Here is a 17000-nt window from a genome sequence, read left to right on the forward strand (position 1 = left end):
TTTTAAAATTATTTTTAGAGGTTGTGAGCATCAGTTTTCCAAAACAATTTTTTTTTTAGTTTTTAATTTTTTTAAGGTATAAACATCCATTTTAAACAAAATGTTGCTTGTATACAAAATCATCATTAGAAAAAGAGGAATAAACCGATATTTTTTTTTTTTACAAAAAAAAACTACTAACCAACTAATTTAGGCTTTAGAATGTAAAATTTGCGAAAACATTGATATATATATATACCCTTAAAAGTACCCTCAAATATTTTTAACTTATTCCTCATTTAGTCGCGAAGAATTCCGATATACTTACATAACACATTACTCTAACAATAGATCAGAAAAAAATTAATTTAAATATCTGTTATGTCGTGCTAAAAATTTTAACCAGTGGATTCTCATAATCACCAATGTTTCGTTCTATGATTTCCATGCATGGTCCTAACAAAAACGTCCAAATGCGACAACATCCAAAACTATAAACAAAATTACATTACATTAAACTTTTGTTCTTATTTGTATAATATAAAAGTAACTAGTTCTTCACTAGAGATAGGAAGGGTACAAATGCCACTATTTTTAAGTCTTGAAAATGTGCAATATTAAAAAATTAATCTTTTAATAGAAATTTTGTGCAAACGATTTTTTTAAGTAGAGCTTTTATAATAAAGCTAGTAAAAGACTAAAAAAATTGTATTGTTAAAATCAAATTCATTGAATTTCTCTTCCAGTCTTTTTTTTTATTACGACTTATATATCGCTACAATAACATAACATAACATTATATAACTTATTCATAACAATTGAATAAGTAAATAACCATACAAAAACAAAACATTTTAGGAAGTGTTTGAACACCCAAAAAAAACACCTGAGTACGTGCCTGATAAATAGACCTCAAAACTGTCAATAAAGCATAAAAAGTAGTTTTTTTATTTTTTTCTATTAATAATCTATATTAGTAGTTTAGCCTATAGTACCAATACAATCTAGGACCTATCGATTAATCACTTGGAATAATCAATACACCTATAACAGCTGTATCAATGTATTGTTTCATCAATTAAATTAAAAGTAAATCGATACTACATAGTCAATTAAATAAATACAGTCAATAATTATAATACTATTGATTACATATATTATTAATAACGCACATGATTTTGTAGTTTGGTATTTTTACCAGCATAAATTAATTAAAACTAGAAGACCCCCAATTTCATATTTTAAAAATTTGATAGAACTTATTTATGTAGATAATAATTGAATAAAATATTTAATAAGATACAATTGAATTAATAGTATTTAAAAATCGACTGCGGGCGAAGACTGCAACAAATATTAAACATATTCGTTAAATCTAAGAATATATTTTTTACACAGTTATTGTTTAATGTTTGTAATAAGTAACTCAAGTTACATCAATTACCATCATAAGCAGCATTACAACAGTTATCCTAATTTTTCTTTATAAAATAATTGTTTACTCATACTTACAGGATCCAAAGCTCTGAATATAAATATGTTCTATACACTGGTTGCAAGAGCTTGGCGCTGATCATCAGACTTAGGGAATACAACCTAAAATCAACAAAATTACAATTAATAAATAAATATCTAGTTAATTTTTTATATTCAGTTATATTTACCTTTGGCCCCTCTCCTTCGTCATCTTCTTCTGGATTGTATGTTTCAGCAAAAACTGACTTGCGTCTAGTACAATAACGTGCTGGTGGAGATTCTAAAAAAAATCAAAATTGATCATGGCCTCAAACTCTATAAAATGTTATACTATAACGTGAATGACAATAGACTTTTTATGTTATTACCCAAGTTGAACCACCAAGGTTCTAATTGAGAGTCAATAGATTTGGGACGAATTTTGAATGATTCTATTTGTAACCTATCCGCAGTATTAAAATAATCATAACCGTCCAACACATAATTATTATTTTCAGCTTTCATTAAATTATAGCGACCTTTTTTGCTCAATTTAAAAATCCTTATACAACTCATAATGAACATTACAGTTAACTAAGTAGTACTGACATCGGCACCAGCACCTAACCTAACCAGAATTATAGTAATACTGTGATTTTATAGGTTATTCAATTCTAAAATTGCCGTTAACGCTATGACTAAAATATAAATAAAACTGTTTTCTTAGTGATGTATTTGTTTATAACAGAGTAATTAGGTGTATGAATAACAATGCACATGTTTATTTATTTGAATCGATTGTAGGAATGAACATCCAATTATAGCGATTAAATAAAACAATAAACATACTATTACAATAGTTGGAAACCCAATTAAGATAATTTTAAAATATTTAGATTACTTTTACGCATGCAATTTTCATTAGGCAGATTATCAAATGACAATAATTTATACACCTAACTATATCAAATGTTATAAAAAATGCATAAATAATTTTTTTAAGTTCACTAATTAATAGCAAGGAACATTTTACATCTATTTTATTTGATTTTTAACAGAGCCCAGTTACTTCAATAATTATTGAACAATGACCATATTGGTAAACGTCAAAAAAAATGTAGAATATTTAACCTTGATTAACATGGTTTCAGTGTAGGTGTTGAGAAGAAGTGGATCAAGAATGAAAGCAAAAGAGAATAAATCAAAATCAGTAAAAATAAAGAATCCTAGAAGTGATTTATTGCAAAAATGTACATGTAAACAACAGCTGATAAGGTAATATTTTACATTACAGAACACAAGTCATTATCATATTTTAGAAAATTATACTCCAAAGTTGCACATAACTTTACTACTGTGTCCTAAACCTGAGACTTCCTCTTAAGACGATTTCTCTCAAGCCGGCAATATTTTTAAATATTACAAGCTGATCTATACCCATACTCAAATCTATATCTCCTATAATTATTTTCTAGACTTAATCTTTCAAACAAGTTGGGAGTATATTGCCAGTATAATTAAAATAACAAATAACCGTCGTCACATACCGCAAAGAGCTCCGCCATTCTTCTGCGAACAGTTTAAACCGCAGTTCAACCCATTTCGGTGTTTGGCGCTTTCGAAACTATTTTCATATCTGTTAAACCAGATTTAATACTATTTCATTTGGACAATTTTTTTTTAAGAATAAAAGCTTTAGATTTAAATCGAACCTAAAAAAGAGCAACCGTTACTTTTTTATTTACGTTCTTACAATTGTTTTGGTTGTTCTACATTTATTTATTTATTATTTAATTAAATTTTGCCCAACTCATCTGCTGTACACCATAACAGTTGTAGCGCTACTAATTCACTAGCCGTGGTTTTTTAATTTAAACAGGTAAATAAAAATACAATAATTGTCATTTTTTTAATACAAATATGGTATAAATAAAATTACTAATTCTAAACAGAAAACCATTGTGGCTTATTTGTGGGTGGGGGGTGGGGGCAGGATGCCAACCATGCTTAAAAACCGCTATCCACATCACAAAAAGAACATAATATAGGAAAGCCTCCTATAATCCACAAAGTGAGAAGCGATAGAAAATTAAGGAGGGCAGTATTATCATTATGATGAAGCTACTTGGACCCCTCGCTAATACCCAAATAATCGAAAATTACTCCACTGATTGTACTCGCATACAGCATACTAACACAACGGTTCTTTAAAAATAAAAACATGTACACCAATAGACAAAGCTATGAACTTTTTAAAATTCTTCATTAAACTTATTAGTATCGTTTGAATATATAACAATATATACGTTACAAAGCTTGAAACTTTTCAAAAAGTTAAATTAAATCAGTAATTTAATAAGTTCTATCTAAGTGTTATAATAATATAAGTTTAAACAGTAAATAACGTTATACTGTACAATTTTAGATGATTATAGTATTTTGTAACAGCCTGACACGATTATTTTATTATTATCAAAAACAAAAACATTGTAATAAAATAGTATTATTAGCACAAAACTGAAGGACGTGTCGAAGATAATAATACGCATAAACATTATATTGTTATTATACAATAACTAGGTAGCGGGTGTGTATTTTTGCCAAAACTCCTTGGTAAAGCGAAGTGTAGGTACAGAGTTCTTAAAATTGAATGTCAAGTAATGATAAGCATTACCGGCATAGATTAATGTTATGCTATAAGGATAGGTAAATTATAAATGAATGAATAGTTAGTAAGACATGTAGTGGCCTGCAGCCAATACAATACAGTGCTTGTGACCTTGTAAGGAAACGAGTCATTGTACAGCAAACGATCAGACAAAGAAGATCGACAATGTGATACTCGTGCTAGTTGAAAATGAAAGTGACTGTTGTTCAATAATAAACACTGCGATGGGTTTCGAGGCGACCCATAGCGACCGTGTCAAAGAAATTAATCTTCAGTAGTATATAGAAAATTTTAGGTATGGCTGTCTATACCACGGCACTGGTTTACAGCTGTTGTACTTCGAGTATGGGGTGTCAATAATAGTATAATTAATTATTACTTTCGTAATGTCTATCGAAATGTGTTTAGAGGCCATAAATAGTTATCGGTTGTTTTATGTTTCAGTAACAATACCCGACACTGTAGAAACCAAAAATTTAATAGCATTTGAGAAATAAACACAGATGTGACGGTGCTTTAATATTTTAAGTTGAGCGACCAATACTAAATCAGAGTTAGGCAACTGGCAAAATATATTAAAATAACGAATAACAACTAAAACTAATCGAATAACGTATTAATTTAATTTTAGAATCTTATGATATTTTATTTTAAAAAAAATGTTTCATGCAATAATTTTTAAATAACATTGTGTTAAACCTTTCTACACAAATTGTATTATCATAATATTATTGAATTGTCTAGAATATCTGATTTCTAGATCCTTATATGACATAATATAATAGTTATTATAAGAGAATAATTGTTTAATTCTTAAAGAAAACATTACTTTTTAATATTCAACCTTCTAGAATGACATTAGGCTTAAAACAAAATTAATCTAATGACTAATGTGAGTACAGCCAATGCTATATTTTGGCAAAATCAAGATGAAATACATAAATAGAAAAGAACATTATAATTTTCCTAAAAAAAAAAAAATACCCTGATGGAAATTTTTAAAAATATATTTATTAAAATTTGTTCCAGCGTCGTTCCTTGGAAAATACAAATGTCAATTGTAATTTGTCAAAGATTTTAGCTATTCTTCCACTGAGGCCTAGAAACATAATAAATAACACCTGACAAAATTACCATATAGCAGCTTAAAGTTGTTTTGACATTTTTCAAGCCAACAATCTTTTATATAGCTCCTTTTCTGTTTTCTCTATCAAGTTGAAATTTATTGTCATTTCTTAGTAATATTGATTGCTAGTCTTTCACTTTATAAAAAATTTAAATGATTGAATGTCTTATAACAAACACGCATACTACTAAAATTGTAAAAGAAATAAAATGATTAGCAATCAATAAGTATATTAAAAAAAATATATGATTTTATACTCGATAATATTAATCGAGAATCGTATCATAACGAATTCATATGATAACTTATGACTTACAATTAAAGAAATTCTAATAGTGATCTAAATTAATGTTGGTATTGGTACCAGCTTCAAATATGTTCATTTGTTCGGTACAAATAATAATTTAATGAAAAATCAGCAGCACTATACAGATTAAAAATTACAGAAATAAAATCGAAATTTTGTTGTACAACCATAGTTTAACCACAGCAGTCGAAGCCTTTACTGTTTTCATAAACAATTATAACTCTTAATTTTTAATAGAGAACACAATAATAACAATTACAGTTTATATTATTTCTATCTACAAGTGTTGAACTTTTAATGTAATTATGTATTATTATAATATGTTTAAGTTATTGTATACTTTGACGAGTACGACAGTGCTATCTAGCGGTGTACAATGTACGCATCTAAAATACAATTTATTTGCCCAAACATTTTTAGTCATACACGGAAACTCGGAAAAATCGTATAAAATACTTTATTATAACCATAAACGAAAACAACAATAATTATCGAATAATTAACATAAAACCCTCTTATCAGTTGGCACTCACACACCTACTGTCATTATAATACCAGCTTAGAATATTAACAAGCATCACTTCTTTTTGATCTGGTCTGACAGCTCATTATGAGAGCAATTAAAAATATATTTTCCTCGTACACTTTTCAACGCATCGGAATCATTGTAAATTCATGCAAGCGTACATTATGTATAATTTAACTACTTAAAATTTAGTACTCTTAATTTACCTTCGCTGAACAGCCTTTTGAATTAAGTAAAAAAAAAAACATTTATATAAAATGCATATTCTTTAATTATTCGTAACTCAGTTTTAAGTATTTGGCACAGAGATACTTTTAATTGTCTCATCACATCAAAGTCAAATAAGTTTTTTGATAAATCAATGTCATACACGTAGGTTAGTGTTCCAAACTGTTAACATTTTTAATTATATAGTTATTATAATATCGTTTAACCTAACCTCCTAACCTACCATTTTTTGTTTTAATTATTTGTAATTAATTTTGTTCCAGAGTACTTTGCGCAACTTGTAATGAAGCTATTAATTAAATAATAATAACACTAGATTTTTTACCGCTTTAGAACTTGTGTAATTTAAATAGTTTCACTATTGATGTGTAATAATAATAATAATAATCATTTATAACTAAAAGAAAAAAATATACTCTGCAAGTTTAACTTTGATTATCAATTAACAATACAAATACACACACACACAATACGATTTTTGCTGTGACCTTTTGGATTTCGGACAACTTTTTTATGTTTACTTCGCCTCTCAACAGATGTCAATTACTAATTATTAAATAATCAGTTAAGGTTTATTTTAATACACATGACTCATATTGGATTAACTTTAATTGTGAATTGAGACAGGAATACGAATTGTCAAAAAGCCAATATTAACCCTACTTTTTTTTTATTCTTTTTTGTTACTTGCTATTTTTTATTCGTATCCAATATAAAACAATACGTTCGTTTACAACCAACCTGACTTGTTTCACTTAAATTACAACTGAAGACTATTTGAAAGTTTGTAGTAGGTAACAAAATAAAACTCACATAGCTCTATTATCAAGGAGTATTACAAAAGTTAAATAACCAAAAGTATTTTATCAAAAAATAAAATTTACACACTCACACTCATATATTATACTTGAATTGTATTTTTGTAATTTATAAAACAGATTCATAACTATATAACTTACAACACTATCCACGAATCAAAATTATATAAATGTATAAAAATGAATAGTATTAAACACATTATAAAATAAAATAATAAATGCAATGTGTACAAAATTATTATGGTTGAAGAAAAAAACATTTCATTTTTTTTCATTCAACTACATTACTTTTGTATCACCCACATGTCTTTTTTCAGTCGTCCCAAAACTATCAACACCAGTAAAAATATGAGCGCATATGCAAATATCACTGTGGTCCCTAAAACGATTGCCGGGTGTGCCAATGTCCATCCTTTCAACGCTATATCGTTCATGGTCTTGCCGGCTACGTATAAAGGTAGAACCTGGGAAACGGCTTTCAAGTAAAACGGCTGTCCTTCGACCGGCCAAATGGCACCTGAAAAAAAAAATGATAATTACTACAACCCCCATTGGATATAATGTTTCAATGCAAAGAAGATTTGATTTTACTATAGTACATTTTTTTTTAATCAAATTTTAATGGGGTGCTTTACTTAAAAAAAAAAAACGCTAGGCTATTGTTTTTTATGTTATCGCATAATATCATATAATTTATACTGTAATAGCGATAAAACGAGATAATAACATCACTAACTCTAACACGTCTGTTTCATAATTAAACGCAAAAGTGGTTTTTATAGTGGTATTTATTTACAATAAACGAAGTAAATCTGAAGTAAAATATTCTTTTGAAAGCTACTATTAAGTGTCACAATTAACTTGCTTATTATTTTATGAAATACGCCAATAAGACCATAGAAAAAATTCCGTATTTATTTTTCAAAGCACTCCTGACATAGTTTTAAATGAAATATTTTAAGAAAGACAAAAATATAAATGTTTGGAATAAATTCTAATGGAATATCAACTTTTTAACTTAATCGCCAAATAACGAGTTCACGAGGAAAATCTAAATTTAATTTAATGGTAGTACGTATTTAAAGCATATTTAAGCTGTATTATAGCATTCAGGCTGTAAAACCTTCAACCTTGACGTTTGGTTTGTTAGCTCATTTTTTTTACCTGATAGAGTGAACTGGATTAAAGACCATCCGGTTATTACGTATACAGCGCCAATTTTCGACGTCGATAATCCAGCAATGAGTAGTCCTACACGTTTGCACACAGACAAAAATCGCAGTTTACAATTTTGAAGTATACATGAGTATAAACTTAGTTGTTGTGCAGTGGCTTACCGAAAAAGAAACCTATGCAACCTAACAATATGACCAGCAGAATGTAAGCGTAAAACCCAGTCGTTATTTGAACTGGATTAGAGAATAGCACGTACACAATTAGCATTGATAAAGTCATTTGAATAAAAATAATCACAGTATTAATAAAAAACATTGATGACAACAATTCCAACGCCGTAACACCTGAAGCAAAATATAGAAATGTATTATTGCAAACACATTTTAAATTAAATTAATTAACGTTACCTGCAAACATTGAACGGTTTAATATTCCATCTAGTTTTTCCGTCAACATACAACTGACAGCAAATATGCTAGGAAAATAAAATGCACCCCTAAAAAATAAATAGATTGATTTTACCTATACATATTGTCTACTAAGTTCTTAGTTTAATCAGTATTGTGTTGTTGTAATTGTTCAATTAAAATTATTGTACTACAAAGAGACGGCTATAAAAACTTTATTTTGACAAATGAGTTAATTTAAAATAATACTTAATTAAGAATTATGATTAACGTTATTATTTACCTAATCATTTCCGTAACAAAATAAATTAGTGTTTGCAAAGTACAAAAAAATAATTTAATGCTAATTAAGAAGCGATAAAGTTAACATTTTTGTTAATATACTTCCTTATGTTATTATTATTGCTCTAATATGCGCCGTGATCACTATTTTCTATTTATTTGACAAATCGCCATACGTTTAAGGTCAACATCTGACAAGTACAAATGGCTACTTATTCCTGTTTAGTACCATAACTCAATATCCTTAACACTCGTATAATTTATAATATATAAAACCGACGTGATTTCGTAGAACTATTTAGATCGATAATTGTTTACTAGGTTTAGGTAAAATATAAGTTTAAAACCAACACAAGACATAATACATTTAAAATAATTACATTGCTATGAAAATGGAAACGATGCTGTGCACAACATACTTGACGTCTTTTCCATACATGGTATTCACATCCTAAAATATTTAAAAACTTTTATTATAAAGTATTTAACTAGAAAAAAACCTATTTACACAACAGTGTTTTTAAGTGAAAAAGTAAATTAAGTTTAAAACAAATTTTTTAATTTATAATAAAAAAAAATGAATGGGCATTTATAATATTATACCTAAAACATTATTTTCATTTTAAATTGAAAATAAATTCAAATAACTTTTAATTTGTTAAATAACTTTTTATTAGCTTGTTAATTTGATTAATTTGTTAAAAATCGAAAAAACAAAAAAATATTTGATATTATTATTTGGACGTTTGTTCAAATAAAAATAAAAATTATACAATTTCATGTATTGTTTGAGTTTTTATTTAATTCATTATTGAAATAAAAAATTATCATTTTATTACTGAAACAACGTCTGCTTTACAACCTAAGTCCTAAGACGTTAGTTATCACTTTTTTTTTTCTACTAGTTACTACTTCCGCATTGTTCACAAATAATGTGTTCTTGAAACGAAGTTTACTAAAGAGAAGGTGTGCGTGTAGTTAACTTAAGTACTAAAAAGTATAATTTAAAGGTTAAGTTTTATTATTGACTTTCCTAGTCACTTTATTGCAAATAGTTTCACGAACTAGTGCGAAAAACCAAAACTAACACGAAAATTTATTCGCTGCGGTTAGCAAAAATGTTTATGATCGAATAGATGAATTGTTGTTGTACAACATATTCAAATAATAAACGTTATTTAAACAGCTTAAAATTTTAACATATGGCCATAATGAAAGTTTATTATTAAGTTGATTAAAAAACTATCGTTTCGATAACCATTTGAATAATGTCAAAACAAAATTGTATTTATGTTAGCTTCAAAATATAGCAAGGACAAGGCACTCGAGTTCGGGTAAAAAATTAAATTTTAGTCTAAAATATATTATACTACCTATACGTGCAGTATTATAATAATTTTCTTCCTCGTTTAAGCTTTTTCATATATTTAAAAAAGCAACATATTTTTATGTAAAAAAATGTTAATTAGTACGACCACATTATTATTATTATAGTGTAAACAATTTTTTTTTTTGTAGTTAAAGAGTAAAATGCAAGTTTTGGAAAGAAGTCGTTCAAGGCTATGCATAATAAATAACAATTAATATTTTTAAGAAAACAGAGAAACGTTCAGCGAATGGATATACTGGCATGTTTACAAAAGTTTAATATTTAAATGTTAATCACTCCAAGAATATTCAAACGTTTGTGTTTACGTGGTGGAGAATAAAAAATAATTTTATGGAATGCACCTAAGACTTCTCATGGAACCTTGATATTGTATAATAAAACAAGTTTTTAAAATATTTTTACACTTAAGAATACAAAATTAAAACATGTATCTGTGTTTTTTTTTAGTTCTTGAATGAAGTGTACAAAAAATGATAGGTAGGCACATACTGAAAATATAATGTCTTACTTGTTATGTATTCAAATAAATTCTAATTAATTGGATTTGAAATAAATGTGATACTGGTATTTTGTTTTTTAACTGGGTAAAAATTGAAAACCTCACATAACCAAAATATTTAGTTTTTACTTTTTAGTTGATATTTAAGCAGCAGCTTCAATGAACAAGCGAAATATAGCATTTTTTACTAACTGCGCAAAACGGTTATTGTTGGAATAAATTTACTTCCTGTTATGATGAAATCTCGTTATAAGTTTTACGACTTGATTGTTTCGATCATAACATGTTTTATTTTTCACTGACTCACCATAGGGATTCCTTGTAATTTTGGATTATAATATGAACAATAAGTAACTACATTTTCAACGACATCGTTTATGCAATCCGTTACGTCCCGTATTATTTGATTCCTGAACAACATATCTAAAAAAAATATAATTGATTTTGAGATATATACATCATGTATATATTTACATATAAATCGTCAGAAATACAACTGTTAGATTAAATCCTGTATCGGATAATTAAAGTTAATAATAGTTATTAGCATAAGATAACTGCGGGCGAGTACCCGAGTGAAGGTAGGAGAGGTACGTTTAGGTCTCGGGTAACCATAAAACCAAGTATTAATGTTTTACGGTAAGCCCGAGAGCAGAAGTTAACCACGACAATGTAACGTGATCGTTCCTATTTTCCATTTTAATCTTCCAGTAATTTATACATTTTACATATATATAGTGTAAATATTAAGTATACCACAGGTCTAGTACGACAAAGGTCCGTTAAATACTTGATGGCGATTTTTTTTAAAAATCTCAATTTATTTCAGGTAGGTTTTAATGTGCATTTATATTTATTTAACATTTGTTACAGGCTTTATATTATGATAACAATGGAGAGTCATTGCGCTTATTGTTGAATACGTTTCTTGGAGAGAAAACGTAATAATTACTCTGAATTCAGAAAACTATGAATTTCATTACCAATTAGATTTAGGGCAAAAAAACGTAGCATGGACGATAGTAAAATATTTTGCCCACTGATAGGATGTAAAATTATTTTGTTTATATTTTTAGAGAGAATAAGGAACTTTTTTTAAAATTTTAAATAAAACCATTACACAGCTCGAATATGACAATGGTGCAAATATTACTTAATAACAATTAAGCGAAATTATAATATCCGACCAACGTAAAATATATCTCGAGTACAATTTCAACAAAAAAATATATATACTATATGAGCTAGAACCGTTTCATACTAAAGCCGTCTCTGGACGAAACATGATCGAGTAGTCCCACTTACTCTCCTTTGTGAAATGTACAGAAACCATAGATTTAACATCGTAGTTTCCTTTATCCGCGAGAAAGGTTTGCACGCTTTTGGTGTAATTTTCAGGGAAATATAAAAACGCCATGTACGACGGATAGTTCAGACTCATCTCTCCATCTTCCACGCTATTGACTTCTATCTACATCGACAATATTTAGTAATTACTAATATTAATATTGTTTACTTTCTGAACAAATAAACACCGACTTACTAAATTATAATCGTGCGAAGCGAGGTAATTCAAAACGTTACAACTCAACGTATCGTTGTGGTTTTCGTTGAATATGCACTTAACGTTTTGACAGTCTGAAAATTTCACCTCGTCGTTTTTGTAAGCTATTGGCATGTGCTTAAAATCCACACCGACACACAGGCAAAGGTTTAACGCTTGCAACGCCGGTAATACGACCAAATTGAACAATAACCTGTGTACAAAATGTTTTATTTATATAAAGTTAAATAGTGAAAACGGTCCCTAATAAATAGTAAAAAAGTCAAAATAAATAAATTTAAAAAGTGTAAAAAAATCAAGTATGGGAAAATATGCGAATAATGTTTTATCTCTAGTTATAAAACGATGATAATTTGTTATCTATAAAACAAACATTTGGAAATTAAAAAAAAAAAATTTAAAAGACCATGAAAGCCAAACGCTGCCTTTCCCGAAGGGGTGGTTTATTAATCATTTATATGTCAAGACAGATAATATAAATAATAAATAAAATAATTATCTTTAGTTTAATGAAGTACCAATTGTGAGACAAAAAGAGAAGAGGGACCTCTTTCTCAAAATCAAATTTTGAGTTATTGGTTATTCCAAATTCTGAACATAGTTCCTTTTCGCCTCACAATTATATTATTCGCGAATAAAAAAATATACATATTTATATCATTATTCATCAAATTATCTATTGTGTATAATCTTATTTAAATTTTGTCCAGTTCTGTCTGAGTTAAACCTCTTAGATAAGTAATAAAAAAAAAAACCAAAAAATTGTATTATGTTGCTAAAGGCAGTAAATGAGCTCTAACATCAATATAGTGTTGTTTTTGTTTATGGGCAAATTTTAATAATTTTATCGCTTTATTATTATGTCAATATGGTGGTAATAATTTTAGACCTTGATATTGTGTATTTAGCAATACAGTATAATTAATTTTAAAACTCTTAGAGTGTAGTTTATTTGAAATATAATTAAGGTTTATTTTTTTTTAAATAATATTTTGTAAATGTTGTAACTACATACAGATGTAAAATAGTTATATAACATTATCATTATCATTATTATTGTTATAATGAAAATAATCTTTGATTAATATAACAAACATGTAATCTCGGACGCATACGCGGGAGTTCTTCTTGAGTAACGCTTGGATTCTAGAAAATGACATGATTGCTCCTGGATTTTTTAGCTTTTGTTTTGGCTTTCGGGTTTTCACAACAGCTTCAGAAGAGATCTGCTCATTTTCCTAAACAAAAAAATAATCCAAAACATTTATCTAGTGTTCCATAAATAATAATTGTAAGCTAATACGCGTCGTACTCTATTAGTATCTTGATTATAGCAAAGACGTAAAAATGACATTTCTAACGTTTCGGTATTGTGTTTGATAAGAATGTCTTGAGGCGACGCTTCTTCAACCAAAACACCATTTCGCATTAAACCAACCTAAGCAATGACAATGATTTAACAATAAGAGGTAGGTTGACTCAAGCTGATTATGAGCAATAATAATAGCAAGGAAAATAAGGATAAGTCTAGATTCTTGTATAAGAAAAAAGTAATAAATAAAGGTTAGAGTAGAAGAAATCGGGGACAAGAGTAGACCAGAGGTATGTTGCGGAAAACTCACTGTATTGGCCTGGTAAGCTTCTTCGATGTAATGTGTGGTTATTATAATAGTTATGTTATGTTCGTTGACCATTGTTTGAAATTTCGACCAAATACTAAAAAACAAAATATTATTTTCATATTTTAGCCATTATAGTAAGTACAACCTAAGCAATGCAAAAACTTATTTACTCGTTTCTGAGTACAGGATCTATCCCAACTGTAGGCTCGTCTAATATGATGAGCTTAGGGTCGTGCATAAGACTTATGGCAAGTGAAACTCTTCGGCCTTGACCTCCACTGTTGAGAGCAAAGAGTTAATTTGAAAACAAATTTACATTACAAACATTTATTAAATGATACTAAAATACAAATTGTTCACCTTATGTCTTTGATATAACTATGTTTATCGGGCAATTGAAGGCAAACGTTTAGTTCGTCCATTTTATTTAATAGCTTATTTTTACTCATATTGTACAAAGCGCCATAATATTCAAACGTTTCTTTAATCGTCAACGTGTTTTCTAAGCACAGTTCCTAGTATTTACACATGATTATCAATAATTAGTCAATTATCAAAATAACGGTCTTGGTTGCTTCTCTCGATATACTTTACTTGTGGCATGTATCCAACATCTGTCAACTTATTTATTTTCATTTCGACGAAACCAGAGTCCAACGAAATTGTTCCCAAAATGCACTGGAGAAGCGTAGATTTCCCACAACCACTAGGTCCCAACAGGCCATAACTATTGAACAATATTAACATATTATTAAAAATAAAGAACACATATGGAATATTTAAAATTTGAGATCGACTATAGCCATTATATTAAGTAATCAATTCTCGTTTCAATAAGATTTAAAAAAAACTACCAAGAATTATTTATAATTCTGTTATGGAATTAATGATTACTTGGGAGGCGAATTAAGGACAAATTTGCATGTTAGTATTCAAAATTAATGACTGAAGAATGACTAAAAAAGTATATTATATTGTATCACAATTGAAAATGTATGAAATATTCTAACCTAATTAAAGAGTTTTTGAATTTCAAAATAGACGGGTCGTAAATAAATCTAAAATATATATAATTCACCCTTTTGTATACGTGAACATATTATTTAACTAAGATATTTTAATGGCATTCCGCAATTTTTTGGTAAAAAGAACTAGACATTCCATAAATCATTTCATTTCTTTAAGTATGTTTACAAAACGCAACACTCTTCATAACCATATAATACTGACAAAACTAAATGCATAGATTAATTAAACTTTATTAAATGTTTCCAATTACACATTTTTGTTTTTAGTTTATTCCCGTGTTTTTACTTTTAGAAAATATTTTCATTAATCAATAAAATAATGTAATAACAAAGTACCAGATGCAGTGTTGTTTCATATAAAGGGTGTTTATTATAGACTATAGTGTTGATTAGGTTTTTCTTTGTAAAAATGGTAAAATATATTACCGTCTACACGTATTTTAGATTTAAAACTGACATTACTCAAAAATCGATCCATCCACTTCTTAATGATGAGTGTAAAAATATTGAGTTTTACGCCTAGTCTATTTTTTTTATCATCAGTTAACACTATTTTATGGTGCTTTTTTTAACTGGGAAGCATTTAACTGGATTAAAACTTTCGCCCAGTATGCTCCGACGCCGGTAAGGTTAAAAAAATATTTGCAATCAGCCTACCCCCCAAAAAAAAAACAACTAAACGACCAAATGGATTGGCGTTGCATAATCGAAGTCGTATAAAAAACAAAAATTTCTTAATATGTTATTTTATTTACACAACCTTTATGTATCCTACCGCACAACCTAAAGATCGTGTATTTTTCATTATTCCATTTTATTGTTTTGACAAGGTGAAAAACAAATATAATTCGTGTCTACATCAAAAAGATAACTATTTGGACAATATTTTTTTAATCAATACCGCCAGACATCGGTTAATCTCGTTTGAAATTCTCATCTAATACGAGAACTACTCACTAACTACCACATGTTGCGGATGTTTGAAGTGCTCGGTCCGGACACGACGTTTTGCAGTAACATTATTATTATTGAAGTTTGGCAAAGGGCCGTTAGTGCGGTGTACTTACATGGACCCCGGCGGTACGTTCATGTTTAACCCCTGGAGTGTCCATTGCCCAGCAGAAAAACTCTTGTAGGCGTTTACCACGCGCACAATGTTCTCTGTTCGGTCCACGCTCGCCGTCGGTGTGGTCATTGTGACAAACGCAAACGGTATTAAAATAAACAATAAAAACAAACGCTATTTTAACATGTTCCGGATGACGACCAAACGTTCACCAACGTATTGCGGCACGAACTGCCCGAGTGAACAATCGTTTACCAGGCCCAAGAACGGCGATGGACTTTTTACACAGCATCAGAGGTTAGACAAACAAGGAGTGGATCATAAGGACCGACGATGACTGCCAAATCACTTATCGTCGGTAGTCTGGCCTTGAATAATTAACGATCATCAACGCGTCTCCATAGAGCAATAGTTAAACACGATTCTTATTTATTGTTTACGATCTTTGCACGATCATAAGTTGTCTTATAATAATGTTGATGGGGCGCAGCTAGTTCTGTGCTATTAACACAACATGTCTATTCATTTCGAATACAAACAATTAACACGCTTCAAAATTCTAATGTTATTTTAGCTAGGCTAAGAAGGTTATCATAAAGTAATTTATAGCCATTTAGTGAAAATATACTGTAAATAATACTTTTTAATGTCGTAAAAATATTTTTAAATCGTTTTGGCAAGAAATTAAATATTTACAGCAAAATTTTTTTAAAAATATTACCTACACATTATAAAAAAATTAAAAATATATAACAAATATTATCGAAACATTAATTATGTTACTAATATTTGATGTGCTGCCTAAAAACATAATTTTAAAGTATGAAAAAGATTCCAACAATTGATAAAACGAATAAAA

The 17000-nt window shown here is 28.4% G+C and overlaps 1 protein-coding gene across 1 annotated transcript; it reads right to left on the reverse strand.

The window, feature by feature from the left end:
- Positions 1-7240: 7240 nt before the first annotated feature.
- Positions 7241-16780, reverse strand: LOC126834272 (ABC transporter G family member 23-like). The gene is made up of 15 exons (XM_050566075.1): positions 16143-16780; positions 14642-14774; positions 14408-14562; positions 14218-14325; positions 14048-14141; positions 13738-13863; positions 13521-13663; positions 12405-12618; positions 12167-12332; positions 11169-11284; positions 9353-9423; positions 8691-8779; positions 8445-8627; positions 8272-8358; positions 7241-7624 (listed from the first exon to the last, which is right to left on the reverse strand). The coding sequence occupies exons 1-15, from the start codon at positions 16268-16270 to the stop codon at positions 7392-7394; spliced, it is 2046 nt and encodes a 681-aa protein (XP_050422032.1). The 5' UTR covers positions 16271-16780; the 3' UTR covers positions 7241-7391.
- Positions 16781-17000: the final 220 nt, after the last annotated feature.

Source organism: Adelges cooleyi, unplaced genomic scaffold (genome assembly GCF_023614345.1).
Source record: "Adelges cooleyi isolate 19-005CV unplaced genomic scaffold, UGA_ACOO_1.1 ACOO_flye_CR_arks_rails_tigmint_CR_PRNA_21, whole genome shotgun sequence".
Taxonomy (NCBI): Eukaryota; Metazoa; Arthropoda; class Insecta; order Hemiptera; family Adelgidae; genus Adelges; species Adelges cooleyi.